This window comes from Rhodnius prolixus, unplaced genomic scaffold (assembly GCF_049639745.1).
Source record: "Rhodnius prolixus isolate KJV_2025 unplaced genomic scaffold, Rpr scaffold_10, whole genome shotgun sequence".
Lineage (NCBI taxonomy): Eukaryota > Metazoa > Arthropoda > Insecta > Hemiptera > Reduviidae > Rhodnius > Rhodnius prolixus.
Window position 1 is genome coordinate 25437338 of NW_027411615.1, and position 21813 is coordinate 25459150.

General features: G+C 31.7%; 2 protein-coding genes and 1 long non-coding RNA gene across 5 annotated transcripts; 1 reads left to right on the forward strand and 2 right to left on the reverse strand.

The window, feature by feature from the left end:
- Positions 1–1277: 1277 nt before the first annotated feature.
- LOC141457279 (uncharacterized) lies at positions 1278–17613 on the reverse strand. Its single transcript, XM_074134020.1, has 4 exons — positions 17435–17613; positions 17015–17230; positions 16174–16250; positions 1278–12370 (listed from the first exon to the last, which is right to left on the reverse strand). The coding sequence occupies exons 2-4, from the start codon at positions 17185–17187 to the stop codon at positions 5337–5339; spliced, it is 7284 nt and encodes a 2427-aa protein (XP_073990121.1). The 5' UTR covers positions 17188–17230; positions 17435–17613; the 3' UTR covers positions 1278–5336.
- A 196-nt stretch (positions 17614–17809) lies between these two features.
- Positions 17810–19654, forward strand: LOC141457290 (uncharacterized). Of its 2 annotated transcripts, none has more exons than XR_012460298.1 (4): positions 17810–18048; positions 18127–18508; positions 18588–18723; positions 19543–19654. It is a non-coding gene; the product is annotated as an uncharacterized lncRNA (long non-coding RNA). The 2 variants fall into 2 exon arrangements; XR_012460297.1 differs by having other exon boundaries at positions 17813–18048; positions 18606–18723.
- Positions 19252–21810, reverse strand: ND-B14.5B (NADH dehydrogenase (ubiquinone) B14.5 B subunit). 2 transcript variants are annotated; one of them, XM_074134048.1, is made up of 4 exons: positions 21658–21807; positions 21360–21520; positions 20050–20193; positions 19252–19377 (listed from the first exon to the last, which is right to left on the reverse strand). In XM_074134048.1, exons 2-4 carry the CDS (start codon positions 21514–21516, stop codon positions 19328–19330), a joined length of 351 nt encoding a protein of 116 aa, XP_073990149.1. In that variant the 5' UTR covers positions 21517–21520; positions 21658–21807; the 3' UTR covers positions 19252–19327. The 2 variants fall into 2 exon arrangements, with proteins under 2 accessions (XP_073990149.1, XP_073990150.1); XM_074134049.1 differs by having other exon boundaries at positions 19317–19603; positions 21658–21810.
- Positions 21811–21813: the final 3 nt, after the last annotated feature.

The window sequence follows — 21813 nt, forward strand, 5'->3', positions numbered from 1 at the left end:
TTATACAATTTCTATCTGCAGTTGATCATACATCTCTAATCTAAAAATCTTGACATTTCTTAAAATTATATTACATTCCATGGAGACTGCCCTGAAGGATACCACAGTATACTTACGCGAGTGGCTATAAATGAACTTAAACAAGTGACCTGAGGTTTTTACCTACCACTGTTTTGGCAATTTATGACTTGCCCCATTGGCTGCACGTCTGTGGCGTACTGCTGCTACAACTAGTATTGAAGTATTACGATTGTGCAGATTTCGATTTTGACACAATGGCAAGAATGTTGGACATTTTATCAAAGGCAGAATTAGTAATATGCTGTTACTGTAGTTGGTTGACTATCATCTATCTCACTAGACTGCATTCGCACTTGGACACCGACGCTTCATTTGTCGGAGAGGATGAAATTATAGATAATGGAATTTGGCATTTATAGAGATTTAAGGGAATTTTAAAATTTTATAAATAAACAGGTCAAACAGTATAATGAGGATTGATAGGGTGCGTACGATTTTGGATTGCAGTGATTGTACGCGTTTTAAATTAAAATGTCCTGCGATAATATATAATTCAATTCCACAAGTCCACTTTGGCGATACTACGAGTAATACAATTGTTTTTTGTTGTGTACTATACATTTCGAACGTTGATACCAGACATTTAATTCAGTACGATTCAGTAAAATAGAGCATTCTAGATTAGTCCGAGATAACGAACTTTTTTTATTATTACGTACAAAAATAAAGTACATTATAGTCAATTACAAGGAAACACTGTCCGGAAGCTGGCATGCTATAAAAATGGCAAAAATAACGCAGCTGCAGAGGCATCTTAAAATAAAAATAGACAAAAAACAAAAATATTAAATGTTAATTGAACTACACTCTTACTGGCCCATACGTTTTATTAAATGACCTTTTTAAACCGAAGCAATCCTAAGTACTCTCCCTTGCTTCGGACAGAGTCCTCTCGCTAAGCAACTACTGACAATTCTCGGAAAGCGAGACTTAAAGATCCCTAATAAAAGAAAATCTAAGGTAGGAAGCTAGACTCGAGAAAGGGTCCTCCGCTTGCACCTTTCCTGAGTCCATTCTTGTGAGCAAATCACTGCACTTATTCCCTTATTATTATTACTGAACCTTATAATTAATTTCCTTTTAACCTAATAATAAATTTGTTCAGCTACCGAATGTTCTTTATGCTGAAAAACACCAAATCTTACGAAAAACTATGAGGAAAAAAAGTATTGAAGTATTCAAGATAAAAATAAAAATGACTTTTTAATAAATTTATTTACACTACTCTGATACAATCTTTAAAAAAAGAAAAAAAAGTAACTTTTTTGCAGTGATCATTTAAAGTATATAATATTGTTATATATGTACAAGTAACTTAATTAAAAAACATATACACTACTCTAAAGTATTTAAAATATATAAATATATTTATTTATTTTTTCTTTATTCACCCAAATTTACACAATGTCAAAATATTTTATAACTTAAATGAATTGTTAATAATATATTATGAACTGATGAAGAAATGAATGTTTGCATAAAACAAATTTCAAAGATTTATACAATATAAACAATGATAATTACACAAAAAATTGCATATACTTTATTATCTTTCTACCTGAAGTTTCTGCTATTAAAGAAAAATAATAGATGACTTGAGGACATTCAGCAGCAATAAAACAAACGGAACATACAGAAAAATTTCATGGAAATCTTGGTAAGTATCAAAAGGAGTAAGATAAAAAAGATGGTAACTTTTTCTGTCTCTCTTCTCCTCTTAAACCGTCACAGCAAGCACTAGATACCAAGTTAAAGGATGGAACGAAACACCTGTAAATGGTTTCGAGATTTAACACGAATTGGTTGAACCAAATTCCGAGGATGGCCATATTCGAAACTGCATAGAATTTAAGCTAAAAAAAAAAGCATTGCAAAATTGGATCAACCGTTTTTATCACCAATTTGCGTACCCATTTACAAACAACAATTTACATTTTGATGTAAAAACTCGAAATAAAATTTAAAAAAAGTTAAAAGATAATCACAAGGAAAATAAATTATATTTTATAACTAAAAAATATAGGCATAACGATTTCATCACTTCTAAATTTTAATCAAATAATAATTTTTGCCACCATAACCCATTTTTTGTCCAACACTTTTGCAATTTCGAATTCTCTTTTAATGAAATCTAGTACCTTGCTCTAACCTTGGTTTTTGGCTAAGCAAGGTCACAAGGATAAAGAAAAAAAAAAAAAAAAAGGAGTACATTACGGGGAGCCTCTCAAACGTTCTGCCAAAACCTATTTAACCAGCACTATTGGTTGTGCTGACTGGATCAGCAGGTTTCGGATACACCAAGAGCCTTCTGGGCCTAGTCCAGAAAAAAAGGGGAAGACCTATATAGCCAGAATTTGTGAGGGCTGACATGAGCGAGATACGCTTGTTGTAGGTCTTAAGTTCGCACTCATTGAGGAGGCATTTCCCCTTAGATAAGTGCAAGATTAAATCCATCTATTGTAAGTGGCAAACAAAGAAATTAAAAAATTTGTAAGTATGCTGATTTCAGAAACTATTACTACAGTTAAAGAAAACATTTAAAAACTAAAATCCTAATTCGTTCCTTAAGAGTAGTTTGGAAAACAAAAAATACAACCCTTTCTACGCAATTTATGAGAAAACATCATAGTTTACACAGAAACTTTTTCATTGCAAACTTAACATTTCTAATTTAAACATTTTTCATGATTTCATTATTAGAATGAACTCTTGAAAAAAAAAAAAAAAAAAATTGTGTTAATAGCAGCAGATAAAATAGTCAATGACGTTGACAATATGAGTGAAAATAATATGCGTCATCAGGACCCAAAAGCTAATTATTATAAAGTTTATTAGTTGCTTACTTACTAACTAATAAAACAATAAGAAAATTTTGAATATATGTATTTATAATATTTACATTTGAAATCATTAAGGTACAGAGTTCTTTTTCTTTATTTGTTCTTAATTTGTAAATTTAAACAAATACCTTATTTAATGTCACAGTTAACTAAATACAAAATATGAAATGAGACATTTTTTTGTTTGTTTTCAAAATTAGTTCATTTATTTCAAATATCCCACGTCTAGAAGTGAAGGGAGGTGATTTTTGAAAATGATTTTTAAAAATAATAAAAATGTTAGTCTAAAATTTTATGTAAGCATAAAAAGCATGACGGGGTATATTTTTTCATTGTTCCCACTATGCCTGCATAATATGTAGTTAGAACTACAATATTAGAATTACTTCAAATTATAAAAGATTGTTTATAGCTGAAACAACTTTTGAAAGAAATTCCCATGTTATAAAACCTTGTGTTTTCTTCAAACTTTGATTGTAACAAGTTATTCTTTAACACAATTATTGTTATTGTTTACAAATATTGCGATAACTTAATTAACTGAAAAATACTTGAAGAAATTTAATATTTGAAATATTTCTTAAGCAGTTTTCTGTGTATAAATGCTAAATAAAGTTGGTAAATATACATTTGGGTTATATTTAGTAAAGCTAAGAAAGGAAATGTTGACTACGACAGTTATTTAAATTCCACCCTAACTTCTAATTTGTAATCTTCCATCATCTATTTCTTAAATATTTCCATAGTGCTTAAACAAAATAATTTATGGTTTAAAAATAATATTATTGCTAACAATTGAAAAAAAAATTAAAAATATGAGTTTTTTTCCAACAAATTATAATAATAAAATTAAATTCAAGTCTTTTGGATATTTGAAAAAAACTAGTTATCATTCAGATATTTCAGATGCACTTCTTTCGTGTAATAAAATCTTACAAGAAATATAATTTAAGAATATTAAAAATAAAAAATACATTATATAATATAAAATAAAGGTGATCTTAATTTTTTTTAAAAAAAGAAAATATATGAACATACATCATCCAGTTCAAAAAAAAAAAGTACAACATTGTAATATATTAATTTCTCTCCCAAATTTTTTTTTTTATTTATGAAAATAAATGCTGTAAACGCTTGCAGAAATTCAGAAATTAGATATTGTTTATAAAAATGCAAGTTTAACATTTTTTATCAGCCATTAAAAAAAATAGTAATTTTTCGTTTGAGACATAATTGTTTATTGACAAACCATTTGCAAAAATAAACTCACCTTCGCAACAACAATTGTCCAGAAGTTCTTGAAGAATATCAATTTTTACAATTACAGTCTCTATAAAGAGGATTTACGGAGATGATAGAGTGAAACAAAAGTCAAGTTTCCTAAAGAAGTGGTTATTCCAGTTATAGATAGCCGTCCTATAACTCAAGATGTCTTACTCTGCATTTATGAAAGAGGTACAAACAATTACTCGTTAATTACTGCGAATGAAGGTTTAAATGGCAATCATTTATTTATTTATTTTATTCCAGTATTTCTAAAAGAATTTTAGACTAATTTTTCCACTTCCTCAGCGATCATAACATCCCTTCTTTATTCCAGTCTAACAACTCTAAACATTGAAAAACAAAGCGCCTGAACATTATTTGGATTTGTTTGGATACAGGCAATCTGGAAGGAAGAGAATAAACAATATGCAAATGTTAAAATAACTCAACTAATGAACGAGCTCGCATCTGTAGGAGAAAACTTTATTCCTGCAAGTCAAACTCCTATAACAGTTAAAAGAAAAAGAAAATATAATTTACTGTACATGAGTTTCTGAACTTCGGTAAACAAAAACGGAGAAAAATCGGATTGTCAAATAGAATTAATTGATATTTTGATGACCAGCAAATTTTAATGGCTCCATCGACAACTTAGAATAAAAAATTAAAATGCATTTTTATATACAACGCCAATAAAACAATAAAGTTTATTCTGCCCTGTGCAATAAATTGTTTACATTCAGACGAAAAAATTTTTTTTTTTGTACTTTTTTCATAAGGAGCTTTAAATAGTAAACAAAAAAATGTTGATGTAAAATATTTGCAAATTATTTACTGTAAATTGTGCAAAATTTATTTTGATAAAATGAAAAATAAATATAAAAAGCTTCTTCTTAACATGCACTTACATATGTACATATTTCTCAGGAGATAAAACAACAGTAGCAAAATTTATAATTTTAACATTCTTATAAAAATCATCCTTTTCAAGAGATGAATATATCATTTGTTTTTACTTTTTAATAATACATTTATAAATATAATTTAATCTGAAAATTAAGAACAGATATAACTAGACATCTATATAAACAAAACCAAACTTTTTTTTTATTGTTAAAAAACCTAAACTGTACAGCGGTCATTCACAAACTACCTTTTTTCTTCAACTACAATCTTTGAATCATTCTCTGCAGGATCAATGGTGTGTGTAAAGCTAACACGGGAAATAATATTTGCACCACTTCCTGAGTGTTGGCTATCAAATTTTTCATCAGCCCCTTTTGGTTCAGTTGATGTATCATGTTCAAGTCTTTTTTTAAACATTTCTTCAGAAAGTGTCCGCGTTGTGGCCATTACACCAGCACTTGTACCTTGTCTATTAATATTTTCAATTTCCACAATATTCTTAACACGCCTTTCATTATTTAAACAATCTCTTTGAGATCTCTTCTCTCTCGTTCTGGTGCTCTTCGATGTCTGTATTATCTGTCGGTTTGCTTCTACAGGTATTGCGGTATCCTGTTGAGTACTTTCCAAGGAAATAGGTTCACCACAAATATTCTCATTTTGTTCGGTATTTATATCTGATTGGCTTACTACAATACTTTCCGCCCTACTTATACCGCCCATTTGTCTTGATTCTTGCTTTAACAGATCTGTAGAAAATATTACTTGATTGGCAGTAGTTTTATTGCCGTTAGTTGGATTTGTTATGGTCTGAGCAGATGATGTGGATGATGAAGCAACAACAATATTTCCGTCACTATTTATAACTTGAAAAGTTAATGGCTGCGTTGTAGCAGTTACTAAGCTACTTGAATCAAGGTACACTGTTTGCCCAGCGGCCACCTCAACATCGTCAGTCAATAAAGGCATTGACGGTTGTACATCTTTTTTAACCATAGTTTCAACGGTCGAAACTGGTATTAAACTGGAAGTTATAGATGAAACTTGCGGTGATACGGATGAAGGTACCTCTAAAGGAGTCATAATTGGTGGATTTAAGCTGAAGGATGTTTCTAGAACATTGTGCGCTAATGTAGGTGCGGGATATTGTGGTTCAACATATAAAGTTGCGCCTTCAATTGAGTCTGTCATATCGGTTGTATCAGATTGTAACACCTGGGTATTTGCCAACGCTTTAGCCAAAATATCTTGAGTCGGGGTGGCAGCAGTTGTAGAAACATTAACGTTTGTTTCGCCAAATGTCAAGAATAAATTATCCACTTCGTTACTGGGATTGGACTCTATAAATACACTCCTATTTTCGCCACTGTTGTCAATAGCAATCAATGGTGAATTGTCAACTTGATGGTACTGCCCACGTTCGTCTACCAAATATAACATTTTAACATCGGCTGGTTGAGTTGTTCCTATATTTTGTAACTGTACAGGAACATTATTCAAAATAAGTTCGTGTGAGGATAGAGAAGAAGCCGGAATAGACAGCACCTGTGCTTTATTTGTCTGCTGTACTTGCGTTTGAATCGGTGCTGTTGGTCTAGCTTTTTTTTGAGTTCTTTGAAGTATATTTATACTAGCTTGCCTAGACTTATTCATAGGTGTCTTTTTCACCACATTAGTCACAGCGGATATTGAAGGTTTTGGAGGAGTTGGGGTAGATATCTGTGGAATTTGATTCAGAATCTGCTTGGTAACAGCTTTAGAAGCAGGAACTAAACCTTGACTCGTATGTATATAAATCGTGCCAGCTTGGGTAGGGACTGCTTTAACTGTTGTAACTGCACTAGATATTGTTTTTGTTCGACGTTGGACTATCACTTTAGAAGGTACAGTCTGACCTACTACTTGCATAGTAGTTGTACCGGATGTTCCTTGTACTGCTGGCAGCACAACATTTTTGGTAGATTGGGTGGCCAGACCTGGTTTAGTTACCACTACACTTTTTGTATTCTTTTGAACGGCTATTGCTGAAGTAGGCTTACTAACTGACATTGTATTAGCTTTTGTTACAATGGTTTTATTCGAAATGACCTGTCTTTTCTGATTAATGCTGAACTTCTGTTGTCCAGCTTTGCTCACTGTTGTAACTGTTTTGTTTCCAGCGAGGCTAGCTGAACTTGTTTGTGTTTTGGTTATTACTCTAGGTAATTTTCCAGTAAGAGATTTTTGCTGAGAATGCATGATTAATTTCGCATTCTGTTGCTGAGATTGTGATATTAGTTGTAACTTTACAGGTTGTCCAACAGTACCTGTTGAAGATCTAATTTGACTTTTACCGACCGTGTATTTTGATTGAACACTTGAACCCTGAATTGCATTCATTTTAAGAACCATTGTCTGGCCAGTACCACTAAGAGTTCGTGAAGGAATTAAATTAGAAACCGACTGCACTTTACTAGTCCCAGCTAACTGTTGAGATTTATTAATCACTGTAGTATCTTTCGATGTTCCTGGAATTCTTATAATTTTTCCATTTTGTGTTCCTTGCAGAAGGCTAGAATTATTTTCACCAGCTTTTCTCAACTGAATTCTAATCTGCTTCAAATTAGATCGTGTTGAGGTGGATGGACTTATTACGGTCGAGACCGGTGTAAATTTAATGTCTTGCATTAGATCTTCTTCAATAACTACCGGCATAGAGTTTATATCAAGCTCCATCTGCGAAGGATCAAATGTTGTACTTGTATCCTTTTTTTCCGATTCATTTTTCTCAGTTAATGCAGGGTTATTTGACTGTAACTTTTTTTCAGATAAAACTTCACTCTTCTCTCTGTTTGTAGCAATGACAGTTTCTGCTTTTAGGCTTTCGTTAACTTTTTGTGAGGATATCGAACTGTCAGAGAACTTTCCAGATGATTCGCCACCATGTTCTAACGTCTCAGTTGTACTAATAATTATTTCTCCTGGTACAACTCCAGTATCTTGGGATAAAGTCATTTCCTCATGACAAAATGTCTTAGTAGATTCTTTATCTTTTCCGCCCAACACTTCTTCATTCTTTAAATCTAATTTCATTTTTTTCGATGCCACTTCTGTTGGTTCACTACGAGGAGCATTTTCTATCTTGTTAAAATCTTTGTTCTTTTCTTCTGTAACGTCTGTTTCTTCCAAATTATTACCAACTAATTTCTTTTCAAAACTGCCACAGCTAGAAACTCCTGCGTTGTTAGGAGCTTTCGATTCCCATTTACGCTTTTTTGATTTAGATATCCTTGCTGGAACTTCACCAGAAGTCTGTTCTGTACAATCTAGTTTGAAATCATAAATGACCCCACTTCTAGTGTTATCTGCAGATTTATTTTTTTGCGAAGAATTATCACTATGTTTATTGTCTTGTTCAAACAAATAAGGACTTGTTTGTGATTTCTTAATTGCCAATTTATCACCTTTACCTTTAGAAGTATCCTGCAGGGCGTCATGATCTTGTTCATTTATTACGTTACTATAATTTTCTTGACCATCTACTTTGCCCTTTGTAGGTGAGTCCTTTACGGTTCCATCATCCGCCTCTTTCCTGCTAAAATTTTTAGTTGCATCTGAGTCAAAATCACTTCTCACCTGTGCTTCTAAATCTGCGTAGTACTCCATAGCAGTCCACTCAGGTAAATCTGAAGAATCATTTATAAGTTCATTATTATATGTTCCTAATTCAGGAGCGGCGGAATTGTGTTTACCTTTAGTTGCTTCTTCTTCAGTTTGTGATAAACTTTTCTGAGAAGGAGGTTTCTCTCTACACGAAGTTTCATTAGAAGACTTGGATCCTGAAGTTTTTAATTCTTCAGCGCCTTTTGAAGGGTCCTCAATGACTACCTTACTAGAAGGCACTTTTGTAATAGGTTCACCACTGTCAGTACCCACATCAGTTAAGTAATTTATCTTATCTTTGATAACCGCATCAGCAGGAACTTCAGCGATCATAGGTTCTGGGATATTAATATCGGCATCCTCCACTGCAGAAATTTCAATTTCATTCTTAGTAAAATCTGCACTAAAATCAGTAAAGGCATTTCCCGTTGAAATATCCTTTTCTTGAGTGATTTCCAATTCTTCACAACCTTCAATTTTATTTAAAATTGACTGATTATTACCAATTTCCATCTCCCACAATTTTTCACTCTCCACACTTTCTGCGGTAGTATCTATCTTGGCAAATGTCTTTTCAGCTTTATGAATTTCATCAATAACATCAGTTACTTTTTTTCTGTTCTCTTGTGTTGATTGATTGTGAATATCAATAATAGGCTCAACTGTTGTTTCCAAGCAAGAATTTTCGCCATCTTGTACTTCTTGCAAGCATTTCAAAGATTCTCCACCATGCCCTCCGTGTCCATCTTTTGCTTTTTTTAGGACATTCCCAACCTCACTTTTTTCTGGAAAACTTGACTTTTTGCTTAAATCTTCTATTTTTCCTTTATTCCCTTTATTATCAATGAGAACGTTTTCAGCATTTTCCTCAATTTGTTTACCAAAAATATCCTGTGGTATAACCTTAATTTCACTAATATGAACTTTCTCATCAGTTAAAACATTTTTATCAATAACTTCAGATAATTTTTTTTCTTCATCGGCTAATCTTTTGAAACATTTCTCTTTACCAAGTAGTTGTTTCTTTTTTCCTTTCTTCACTAATTCTTTATCATTTTTTTCATCAAGAGTTGTTCCTTTTATATATTTTTCGTCTTCTGCGAAATCATTGTTCTTTTTCACATTTTCCACTAACTCTTTGTCATGTTCTTCATCTTCAGTGGATTCTTTGTACTTTTTATCATCTTCAACTAACTCTTTTTCATGTTCTTTATCTTCAGTTAATTCTTTGATATCATTTTTTTCGTGCATTAAAGGTGTTTCTTCTTTCTCAATGCACACTTTAGTCGTGTGTGTAGATCTGTGTTCTAACTCATTTATAACTTCTTTTTCTGGACAAGCTATAATATTTTCTCTCTGTACCACAAAATTATCTTCACCTAGTCTGGGTAAATTACTGTCAAGTTGCGGAATCTTTGTCATAGAATCTGATTTTTTCTGATCTATAAGTTTTTGTTTAAAGCCTACTTTATTAGAAGTATCTCTATTGTCACCTTCTTCATCATGTTCGATGGGCGATTCATGCTTTTTTAAAGACTTTTGTACAAGATAACTTTCATCAACTAATTTTTCTATACTCTGCTGTTCTTGGTTCGTCGTTACATCAAAATGTTGCTCAATGTTTTCACTGTTTGATTGGTATGAACATTTTTTTACATCATTACCACTAGCCGTATCTGAGGAATGAACCTTCACAACCACTAATTCTTTGTTATCTTTAACTGATTCACTTTTATTACTGGCAGGATAATCTACGTTATCAACTACTAATTCTTTGCAATCTTTTATTGATTCATTCTCATTACCGCTATGATACTCTATCTCCATGTGTACCTCTTGGTTATCTGCTTCCTTCTTTTTAAACTTCTCCACTTCTGCACTCATACGCTCTATTGAAGTAATATTTTGGTCTTCAGTTTTGTTAGTTAAGAATTCATGTGAGTCAGACTCTACTTTTTCTTTTCCTGTGACATCATGAATTTTAAATTTATCTTTTTCATCTGTAAAATCATGTTTCATTTCAGATCCTACTTTACTCTGCGGAGATGGTACAGCATTCAATTCTTCATTAGCACCAATATTTATTTCACTGCTATTTTCGGAGTTTTCAGTATTATCTGTTTCGGATAATATACCAAGTTTATTTTGTTTCTTGTCACTTTCATCTCTGCCTTGTTTTTGATACCAAGTGCCACTTTTTGGTAATTCTGGTACTTCGCTCATTTCAGTTACTTCCAACAATTCTTGCAACTTGTTCTCAAGAACAGCACTATCATCCTCCTTAGACTGTTGTGTTTTACATTCAACATTCTCAATGCCGATACTAACATGTTTCCTTATCTTTTCTTCATTAATTACTCTGGGAAGCTTCTGTCCAAATTTATGCGACTTGTCCAAATTGATAGCATCGTCATTATCTTCAAAATCAAAACACGACTTTTCCTTTTCTTCCACTTTGGTAGTAGATTGTAGTAATTCAGTTTGAGCATCTTCTCTTGGCTCGTCACAAACTGAATCTTCTTTTGATGCTGTTTCTGCGCTCATTTCATGGGTGGAAGAAACTGCAGTTTCCGTATCATTGCTTTCGGTTGCGGAAGGAGCAGCTGATTCATTTTTGGGAGAAACTGGACTGGGTGTTCTATGGTCATTAGATGAACAGTGGATTTCAGCAACAGTTCTAAAAACTTTACTTCCGCAATTTTCATCTTCATCAGATTCGTCATCCCAATCTTTTAAGATTTTTTCTCTTAAAACTTTATTCTGATCAACTTCACTATCTTTGGCTTTAGAAGCCCTTTTCTGCTTCTTTTTTGACTGTGGAGTCCGGGTACTGCGGCTGGTCGGTGCTGGCTGAGGTGTTTCAAGTTTTAATGATTTCTTTTTAGTAGACATGGTATTAGATTTCTTACTTGAAGGCGTTTTATTTTTCTCATTTTTCACCTTAGGGGTAGAAAAGTTATTTCCTTTGCTGGAAGTAGGAGTTGACGCAGTTATTTTCGCTGGCATTTGGGGCGACATTTTTAGAACATTCATTCCATGTGCCTCATGTGCTCTGTAGTGCTGAATGATTAAGTTTAACCTATTGGTACTATCTTCACAATGGAAGCAACGATATGTTTTATCTTTATTCATAGGTGGCGACGGTTCTGTAGATGGCTGAATTCTTATGTTGGCTTGATAATTTTTCTTATTTATTTTTTCCACCATTTCAATAGAAAGTGGCCTAACTGGTGAAACTTTATTGGCACTAGAAGCATCGCTGGTTGAAGAACGAGATTTTGTTGGGCGATGTGGCACAGTTTTTGAAGCATTTATTGCGGGTATTGCACGCAGTGGGGTTGTAATTTCATAAGAATCAGAATTGAATGATGGAAGGCTAAACCGTGTTTGTTTTTTCGGTGGTTCGCCGGATGACTCTTCATGTGCTCGTTTAATGGCACTCTTAGGAGTTTTAGGACATTCTGCTCCATGTTCTAAAAAATGAGTATCCATTTTTTCATCAGTTTTACCTTTAAATATGGGATCTGCACAAATATCAGGATTCCCTCCAGTTATTATCTCAGCTTGGCGAACATCATCAGGAAATTTAATCATGCTTGAAGAAATGGATCTTGAGTTATTAGGACGGCACAAATCTGAAATTAAAATGTACAAGCAAACTATTCTAATTTACGTAAAACAGATAAAATAATGGCTAACAAAAATAGTTTAAAAACGTTTAATTCGCAAAGTAATTAATAAACAATTTTACTAACAGATTTATTAATAATGAAAATAAAAAAAAAATTATTTGGAAAAACATTATTTATATGAAATAACTGAAAAGTCGATGTGAAAATTCATTTTGTGAGACCCAAAATGATTTCAAAGTGAATTTAGGTTCAGAAAACTCGGTTGACAACCAACTTTACAGGAAATACACTACGGTATTTTTTTTTTTTTTTTTTGCCGGCGCATCGACGTCTATGGCCATTAGCGCCTCTACGGTATTAAAGGAAAAGAAGAAGAAGGGGAAAAACAAGTGGAATCTGGCAGTGGTCAATTGGAAACAGGTCCCAAGACTTATATCTTCGCTATTCCTGGTTGGACGGGTACAGAACTCATGTTGGAAAGAGATTTCTATCCGCTCAAAAGTCTGGTTGAGCATAAACTACTACCTCCTTGTATCTTCATAGACAGGTGTTGAAATGTTCCAAAATAATATACTGGAGAAAGATTATTTCTCAGCATTCGTTCTCAGAGATGAGGTACGTTGGTAGACGACAGACCAAAATGCAGAATGAGGATCCAAAATCGGCTGACATAAAATAATTCTATGTTGTCACAAATATTTCGTAACTATTGATTGAATCCCTTAAATAGGTATTTCGGGTTAAAGAAAAACTCTACAATGTGAGTCTCACCAGAACTCTTTTGTGGAACTTGTGAGATTGAAAAGGAGTTTTTGTTGAAGAGGTTCAAGATCTTTGGTCAAAACAAGTTGACGTTAGACTTTCTTCTCGAGGTCATTGTTTGATTTGTTGGGACAGCAGTGAATATCAGGGGCGTAAAATGTTCTCGGTACTTAGAGCTTAGACTTGGTTTACATTGGCTTTTTTTTCTGTGCTTGCTGTATATGCCCGAGGGGCTTGGATCTCACATAGTCACTCCACAAAGGCGAATAATAATAATAATAATAATACTTTGGACCGAAAAAAAATTAATAATTATTATTATTACTATTATTACAAGGGAAGGGTGTAGCTGTGTTAGCGTACTGGGCACTCACAGATTCTGGATTCGAATCCAACCGCTGGCCCTTAGATTTTTCCCTTCCCAGAAGGTACTTACAGCTCACTGTCTTAACAGTGCTGTCTGAACAAGAGCTTTTCCAAAAAAGCTCAGGGCCCAACAACCTCCAATTTGACGTGTCTTAAATTAATACAACATACAGGGTGACCAAAGTTATATGCTCCACCCACTTTTTTTTTTAACGGAGGTAATTTCGAGAAAATAAAAAACACGTATTTAATCATTTTTAGTCTAGTTTATTTTCAGTGATTGACCCATTTTTTTAAACCCCTGTATCTCAAGATACTGCATTCAACTTTTGTTTATCAAATGGAACGTTATATTTTTTGTTGCATATTTCTGTAGTATTTGAGCTCCTAAAAACAACAAAAAATTTTTTGTTGAAATCGGTTAGGTTTTTCAAAAGTTATGGTAATTTAAAATATGAAAAACAAATTTCAGTTTACTGTCAAAATTACGTTATTTTTTTTAAAGAATCTATTCAAACTGGGCACAACCAACGGATAGGCAAGCCAAAACTCTGGACTCCCACGCTTTGCTTGTAGCAGCACTTATGGTGGCGAAGTCAAGATCTAGGCAGGCTAGAGTAATTCGACGTTTCAGATCATCGACTGAAACCACGGGATTAAGGATACTTTACACTTTATTTTTTTAGGTATCCCCACAAAATATAGTCCATTTGGGTTAAGTCCGGAGATCGAGGTGGCCATTGGATGGGGCAATGAGTCCTTAAGCACTTTTATTGGAAATTTCTGTCCAGGTAACCTCGAACCACTCTCGCCGGGCATCCATCTTGTTGAAAATACATATCTAGCCGACATACATATCTAGTTGATTTCCTATAACTCCACACCAAACGTTTGTAGAAAAAACAACCTGAATGTCGAATAACTCTAGCCTGCCAAGATCTTGACTTCGCCATCATAAGTGCTGCTACAAGCAAAGCGTGGGAATCCAGAGTTTTGGCTTGCCTATCCGTTGGTTGTGCCCAGTTTGAATAGATTCTTTAAAAAAAATAACGTAATTTTGACAGTAAACTGAAATTTGTTTTTCATATTTTAAATTACCATAACTTTTGAAAAACTTACTGTCTTCAGATGAAATTTTTAGGGAAAGCTTGTGAATGAAAAAAATAAGTTGCTACTAGTATCAGATATTACGTTATGGAATGGCTGTAATTATCCAAATGTCTCAGTATCAAAAAACAGTTACTAGAAATTTTTAAAACCTTACTCACATCTTACTTAACACAATTAATATAAATTTATGGATACATGTACTTAATTCAAACAAAAAATTGGAGTTTATTAGATACCTGGACGCAGAATATTAATTTTTATTTAATTATAACTAAATAAAGTTCAAATTAAACTGAAGGCTATGGTGTTAAATGAACGTAAATTATATTCATTGATTTTACCTACAAGTATAAACAGAAAGAAGTATAAAAACAGAAATGTTTAGGCTAAACATTTACAATAACAATACTAATGATATTAGCTGATAAAAATAAAAAACATGCGCGACAAATTTAATAATGATATTCATTTCAAAATTGGTTAAAAGGGCGAATATCGCAAAAATTATTAGCATTCTACCGCGAAAAATATTTCAGATCTTTGATAGGTTTAGACCAATATCAAGGTATCATGATAAACAGAAGAGAAAATCAAACAGCACAGCATTAAAACATTAATTTAATAGGTTCCCGGCTTTGTACGGTGATGATCTTTAGTGTACATATCATACTGATGACAGTGATAACCAGAATCCGATCGATGCTAAAAAATCCAACCAAACAATGGACAAACACAAATGTCTAAAACCCTACTTCCTGATAACCCTTGACAAAATTTCATTAGATGAAGAAAATGTTCCATCACCTTCTAAAATTGTACTTAAGAAGCATTTACAAAAGCGGATAAAACAATACAGCGCAAAGAAAACTATTTACTCAACATCGTTCTTTTTTTATTGTTGAAAGAACATCGCTCGCTATTTCCTTAGAAAACGTGTTTTTAGTTTTTATTAACAAAATAAAGTGCGTCGACATGGTAAAGCAGCTCCTGGAGTCTTTTCAATGTACTCTGACCAATATTCTGTATTCTCTAGTTAGTATCCATCCATCAACGATAAGTGAGCTACAAGAAACTACTACGGGTAAATCTGAAGATTGGTGATGTACTCCAACCGGACAGTTTTAATTAACATTAAATAAATTCAAGCCTTAGGCTGGGAAACCCAATACTTCAAAACATCTTAGTTTTGCAACCTCTGTCTAAACTGCACGGTATCTTGGAGCATATACATAAATTACAGCGCGCGTGGCTGAAAATACATATTAAAACTGTCCGGTACGACAGTTGTATAGTATATAATTTGTTTAGTATATAATATGCAACTACAGCGCGAGAGTTGGAAAATGTGCAACAATGTGTTATTACATTATTATACATATGTATTTATTATTATTATTATTCTTATTGTTACTACTACTACTATTATTATTTGTATAAACAAACATAAATAAATATATGCATATACATACCGAACCCTTTAAGTTTTCTCTTACACTTCATTAAAATTTCACAATAAATATAAAAAATAACGTCCTTATCCTATTAAAAATGTTAATAAATCTACTTACCCAATCCTTTTTGGATGAATTCATTTTTCTTTAAACAATTATAATGATATATTTGATCAAGATTCTTGATAAATTCACTAAAAAGTATATGTAAATATATATTACAAAATGGAAATTTTGTGATGAGAAATTAAATTACAGTAGTAGATAATCATTCACCTTAGTATCAAAACAAACAAAAACAATTCCTGTTAAATTTTTGAAAAAGTTGTAGTAACTCAAAAGCAAAATGAATAATCCCATAAAGTCATAGCAGACTTCCTAAAATATCTTTTACAAAACGTTCGTGATTTGAAAGTAAATATTGACTAGAATTTACACATTACTCATAAATTTTTAAATATTTACTTACTAATTTTATGAAAAATTAAAAATAATAAAAGATACGAGTTTTTAAAATGTAAACATTTAAATACTATTTCAATCTAGTTAAATCAAATTTGAAAAACCAATACAAATTTGAACTCAACCCTAAGTGAAATCTCTTTTCCAAAGCAATAACAGGGGAAAACAAAACGCACACATACACACACATCAGCTCAACGGTAATACAACATAAACTTATAAAGGCAGTATGGGTGGAAGTTGTACTAATTCACAAATTCAAAGCTTGTTGCAGTTTTCTTTTATTCTACAAACTACACGGTCTTGACATTATCACAATTCACATAATCGTAAATTTCTTAAACGTAAATTACAAATTGAAATAAAACTACACTTAATTAAAAAAAAACCACAATAATCAAAACTGAATATTATCTATTCTGGCAACCAAGAAATTTTGAATTCAATTTAGCAAATGCGCAATTTATAATAAATATAAACATCAAATTGTACTTACTAAAACTCTTCATTGAAAAACTTCACAACAGCTAGTGGCTTCTTTTTAAGTCCTTGAGTAACTTCTTCATCCAGCGTTTCCTGATCCTGGACTTGAGCTGGCCACCATACATTACTTAGTTTAACCCAAACAATATCATTGGGTTTATAAATAACTTGTGTTTGATCACACATTTTGAGGCATACTCTCACTTGTTGAATGAAATATACGGAATTGCTAAAAATGAAAATATAATCTTCATTAATGGCAAATAATTAAGGCACTTCGCTAATTTTAATAAGAAATTAACATTCTGAATGTCACATAAATTATGAATTAACTATTAACAATTTCTGAAATAACTATATGCTGCCTTCCAATTTTCTTTCCATCTTTACATGGCGGCGTTACACGACAAAAAAAAGTGCTCAACAAACATACCTTTAAACACCCAACCAATTTATGTATGCTCTGCTAGTAATACTAAATTTATAAACATAAACAACTTCACAAAAACAAATTATCACCAACTCGTTTATATCAGACGATACTGCTGGGCTACAGACGTACTACCCAATTAGACACCCTTAGTATTCCACAAACAACAATGCCTTATCCATAAAGCCAAAGCCTACTCCATGGGAGAAGTGATATTTGGATAAAACAATTTTATTGCTCAAAAAAAGTATAAAAATCAGCCTTATTTTTCATTAAAAAAAAAATTATATGGAATATTTTATGTACAATTAGAGGTTAAGTTAAAAATGAAATGTTGTATAATGTATATACAACTATCTACTTATAACTACAAAATTTATTTGTATTTTAGGTTAGAAGAAAATGAAGATTTATTTTGTAAAAAAAATAACATACTTTAATTTTAGTCTCTCTTTGTAGCCTAAAATTACCTCCTTTTTATTAAAATGTAACAAATTTGAAATTGAATCTTTCATAGTTTTTAAATAACTGGTTATAGTATTTTTTGAAATGCCTGGTTTGCTAGTATCTTAATGGTCTACCGAATTCAAAAGCTATCAATAGTAGATATCAGAATGGTGTATTACTTTGCTAATAAATTTATTTAATTTTTAAATATTTTAAAATTTATAATAAATGTTATCTAAAATTTTCAGATCTCCAGCAGATGTTAGGTGCCACAATTAAGGATTAGGTAACGAAAAATTGTTACAGTTAAGAGTATAAGCGTTAATATGAACATACTTTTCATTTAGGAGCAAACTTTTATTCAAGGGAAGATTTGTATGTCAGTTGGAAAAAAATTAATATAAAGGTTAGCAGAAATCTGTTACCGATAAACAAGTAGTGTACAACTGCTATTCGCTTAAAAGTGATTAATGTATCCTTGCAAGTAAAGCACAACTAAGAAACAACTGACAGATTATAGCAATATAAAAATTTCAAGCCTCATATTTTTAACATCTTAAACTACAAAAGCCATTAAATTCTTATCAAAAGAAAAAAGATGTTACACGAGTTATTACATACAAATCAGATGTAAGAATCTTTTTAGTTGTCTTCTAGTAATGTCGTAGTCTAGATAGGTAAATACCTACTTAAAACTTCTCCATCTCAGTTATATTTTTATTTACAGAACTTCAATTACAAGAGTAACTAGATATATATCTCCCTAGTAAAATGAAGGAAGAATAACGCATCTAGTCCTTTATAGATTTACAAAAATCTATATTCGAAATTTTGGGTTCAAAAAGGTATGAGGTAAAATAATTTTCATATTTTAGTTTAATTTGCGATTGTGGCGATTTATTTTCTCAGTTATGGCTTTAAAACTGATAATATTTCGCTAGTTACAACTTTTCCAGAACTTATTAATTATCCTTTGCACCTGTTACTTAAGGATTTATATTAAAAAGAAGCCAATGAAATGATTCTGAATTCAGTTATTTCACGAGTTCAATTATTATAATCTTAATACAGACGTATTCTTAAATTCGCCTTAGGATAAACCAGAATTCTACACTTCAAAGATTTCTCTATCCTTCAATGATTTCGAATTGAATGAATTTGTTACTACATAACTAAGAACAATAGTGACTTTTTTTTAAAGAATCTATTTTTATTATTAAACAACAATTTTAAGAGATATGAACACACTGCTTAAATTTGTCTAGTTTTCAAGGTCCTCCGTTTAAGCCTAGGATCATAGCATGTTTATAGGCTCTTTAAACAAAATTCAATAAAGGAAAAAATAGTATTTTGGAACAGGTAATCACAACATATAATAATAAATAATCAACACTTTAATTTCTACAAAAAAAAATTAATATTCGTCTATTGTTCAATGTTACTTTCTTCTTAACGGATAGGTGTCCATGAAGTGAAAATTTCTCCCACCTTTTTTCTCTCTAAAACAAATAATGTTTACTAAATTAATGTATGCTCAAATACAATGTGGGGTAGTCCTTACATGCTCACACAATACACACAATTACAATCTCCTAAAAGTTTACATGGATTTGAACACAAACCTTATTTTATTCCATAAATTTTATTATAGTTATTATTTTTAGGCAGGTGAACGGCTGAATTAAAGAGAAAGTCGAAGAGTAGCAGTCCAACTTGAATCCTGGTCTTCGGAACAAAAAAAAAATGTCAATGCCTAAATAAACCTGTTTGATTTAATCTCCATTTATGATATACCCATCGATGGCCTTCTCATACAATTAGCAAATCTCCAAAAACCTAACATCAGTTTCACATGTTGAAAGACGAAAGAAAAATAATAACTATAACATCTGAAACTGTATTCATGACTAGTTTTACAAAAATTATTTAACGCAACTTTGAAAGAATTAGTTTAGAAGAGCACACCTGCAATTTGATTTAAGCTCCTCCTTCTCTATGATGGGTGAAGAAAGTTAAAGTGAGGTGCTTGAAAGAGTGGCAACTGGGAAGAGTGTCTCTCCAGTACATATTAATGTAAAACGGAAGTGACACCGTATTCCCAGTATAAAATTGATAATACAAATATATACTACCTAGTTATTTTAACATCTTCATTTTATGTGAACAAATACCTGGCATTGGAAAGTCTTCAGGATGTAGTTCGATGTAGTGCCTCAAAATTGCATCTTTCTCACTGTTAAATTGGTAATGTTTCTCTTGAAAATATGATGTCACACCGTAACCAATCAATGCTGCGATAGGGTACCAATATATGCCTGAAAAAAACATATACTCGAACATTTGGTTTAATAAATTATAATATTCCTTATTTTACATGATACTTCAGTACGACAGGTTTTCATGAACCAAAACATCGTGGTTATTTTTAATTCATAATGAATGCAGCCTTGTACTTTCAATTAACACTTTTTACATCCGCAGTTTAATAAATTATAATATTCCTTATTTTACATGATACTTCAGTACGACAGGTTTTCATGAACCAAAACATCGTGGTTATTTTTAATTCATAATGAATGCAGCCTTGTACTTTCAATTAACACTTTTTACATCCGCAGTTACAAATACTACATTGTTTAATTTTAAATATAAAGTTATGGTGAAAAATCAACATAAGGCATAAAGTCAGCTCTCTCACTAATTGAATTGAGAGGTGTGTAGAAAAGTAACTACATGGCAAATGAAAAGAAGTTTTTAATTCTACAGGATACTCTTGGATAGTTGGAGGAGACTTTGCTAGTGCGTTGACAAAAATCTTGTTTTTGTATCGTTCAAAATAGTTCATCTTGTTTTATGTTTTTTCAAATATTGATGCTGTTATATTATAAGTGAGAGATATTAAATTTTCTTGGAGCCCATCTGTAAAAGTTTTGATTCAACAAAAACCGTTTGACAGCAAAACACAATTCTCAGATTTGTCCTGTAGGTTTATTAAACACGATTTTAGTTTTCACGATAAAAAAAAAAACTATGCTCCTTATATATATATATATTTCTCTTTGGCTACTAATTCTATTTTCGTAGCCAATGCGAGCTAAAAACTAACAATGAAACTGTTAAAAAGAATTTTCTTCAGTTTTTTAAAGTAAAAAATTCGAATAGTTTAAAATTGGAATTTATAAGTTACTCACTTAAGCTTTAAGACAGAATACTACAATGTGACGATGAATGTTTATACCAATAAATGTATTATAAAAAAAATAAATAAATTTTTACTTTAATCTTTAATAGCAACAGAATTCTCTTTTTTGAAGTAATAAATTTTCGATTTACAAGGCTTTTCATTTAAAAGTCATCATTGTGATTTACAATATTCTGAAAAATAATTTTCAAAGTCAGAGAATAAATAAATTATGTAAACACGTTTAAAAAGGATAATTAAGAATCCGACATAAGAAAATATTTAAAACCGTATACCTACCGCTATAGCGTGGCCTTCTGGTACCAGCATTCGCTGCATATACAGCAACAGTAGCTATACCCGCAGCAACTGAAGGTATAAATGTGTCTTTCAGAACACTAGGTACTTCATCAGGATCTGGAAGTAGCAAAGTTCTAGGGTCTGGGACAGCTGCCATTACTCTAAAAAAAATATTCAACTTAATGAAACGCGTTTTTTTTACATATTCAGTGCCAGTAGCTGAATAAAGTATTTTTTAAGAACAATCAAATTCTAAAATATATAACGATTTCTATTTGAAATAAAAATAAAATCTTGCCTTTAATATTTCAAATTTTATTTCTCTCTTGCGTTTTATTTTAGTACGGCATAACCCTGACTGAAGTAAAGCCTTAACGAACTAAGATTGCAAATCATATGTTTAAAGGCAGCCATTGCGCAAACTCCACTAAAGTAGAACAAAACAAAGGAATCT